This window comes from Carlito syrichta, unplaced genomic scaffold (genome assembly GCF_000164805.1).
Source record: "Carlito syrichta isolate Samal-C Ts95f unplaced genomic scaffold, Tarsius_syrichta-2.0.1 Scaffold308101, whole genome shotgun sequence".
Taxonomy (NCBI): domain Eukaryota; kingdom Metazoa; phylum Chordata; class Mammalia; order Primates; family Tarsiidae; genus Carlito; species Carlito syrichta.
This window is the reverse complement of record NW_007252197.1, coordinates 378,726-380,226: the sequence shown is the minus strand read 5'-3', so window position 1 is coordinate 380,226 and position 1,501 is coordinate 378,726. Positions and strand designations below refer to the sequence as shown.

The 1,501-nt window shown below is 65.3% G+C and overlaps 1 protein-coding gene across 1 annotated transcript in view; it reads right to left on the bottom strand.

Annotated features, from left to right (window-relative positions):
• CACNA1I (calcium voltage-gated channel subunit alpha1 I) overlaps positions 1-1,501 on the bottom strand; it is a 104,983-nt gene that overhangs the window by 7,190 nt on the left and 96,292 nt on the right. Inside the window, exons 29-30 of the mRNA XM_021715980.1 lie at positions 1,163-1,307; positions 6-302 (exon numbers count right to left, since the gene is read on the bottom strand). Coding sequence (XP_021571655.1) covers positions 6-302; positions 1,163-1,307 — 442 coding nt within the window. The remainder of the gene's footprint in view (positions 1-5; positions 303-1,162; positions 1,308-1,501) is intronic.

Here is a 1,501-nt window from a genome sequence, read left to right as displayed (position 1 = left end):
TCCACGTCGCCTGCGCTGCCCGCCCCACCTGGCCCGCGGCCAAGGGCGCTTGGGGAGCCGGCGGGCAGCCGCGGGCTGGGGCCCAGGCCGTGGGCCATCTCGAGCTCGATCTCTGCGTCCATCTCAGCGTCCTCCTGAGCCTCCTTGTTGCTGTCGTCCAGGTGTTTCATGAGCACGGCCACCACCACGTTGATGAGCACGAACTGCGCGGTGAGCACAAAGCTGACAAAGTACAGCGGCGACACGAACTGCAGGCTGCTCAGGCAGCTGCGCTCGTCGTGGGTGCAGTCCCGCAGCGTGTCCTGGGAAAGGGAAGCGGTGAGGACGGCCTCACTTCACAGAGGCCAAGGAGAGAGGAGCCTGCCTCGGCCTCCATGAGGCCCCCAAGGACCGTGTGTACTCTCCTCTCCTGCTGTAGCCCCATCACCCCTACCAGGCCGGCCCCACCTCCCGGGACAACGGTCAGGCCACAGGAGAAGCACCCAGCTTCTGCAGAGGCCCTGGCCAGGCCCCAGGGAGGGCGAGCCCCATGGCCGGACTGTCTGGACCAGGGCCCTCCCTGTTTTTGCTTTCTGCCTTGGTCCCAGCTCAGCCCCCAACCCAGCAAAGCCAAGGAAGCCTCTACCACCCCCTCCTGCCACAAAGCTGAGGTGAGGGACCTGCCTCTCCCAGACTCCTCGGCTTCCCGCCCGGTTGTTGGGGGCTACTCGCATTATGGCGACACAAGGATGGGAGGCCCAATGGGCCACCGCCGCCCACCTCCACCCCAAGGGCCTCGAGTGGAGGCCACTCCACTATCCTCCTCAAGTCCCTGGCTTCCTTGCCCAGCCCAGGCTGTGGGCCAGGACTGGGAAGCCTCTGCTGGGTGGTCAGTGCAGCCTATGCCCCGGGGTCTGGCCCTGGGCCACGGTCCTGGCTCCTCTGGAATCTGAGCACTGATCCCAGGGCAGCACTGGGGGACCAAACGATGCTGGACAGAAAGCAAGTTCCGGCCTGGCTCCCCCTCACTATGCTGTGGGTAGGGGTGGTCCCAGGCAGGTCCCTCCATGTCTCTGTGTCCTGCACACCCTGAGGGCCCTGGGAGCTCTCACCAGCAAGCCCAGCACCCTCGCTTGTCTGGGAGCCCCCCTGATTTCTCCCTCCCCGGCCCAACTCCAAGTACCTTCATGATCCCGTTCCAGTTGTCGCCCGTGGAGACCTGGAAGAGCGTGAGGAAGGCCATGCCGAAGTTCTCGAAGGTGGCGTGCCGGCTCATGCCCTCACACGGGTTCTCGTCGTTGCAGACTGAAAGCGCGGAGGGGTCAGCCCTGCCCCCCAGCAGAGCCCCCTGCACGGCTTGCCTTGAGCTGTTGCCTCCCACCTCATCTTGGAATCCCTCAGAGATACGTGCCCAGCCCACAGATGGAGAAACTGAGGCCCAGGGAGGTGGCACACGAGCTGGGGCTCATGCTCGGGTGGGGCTGGCTTCTCCCCCTACCCCAGAATCCGTTTCTGAGGATGA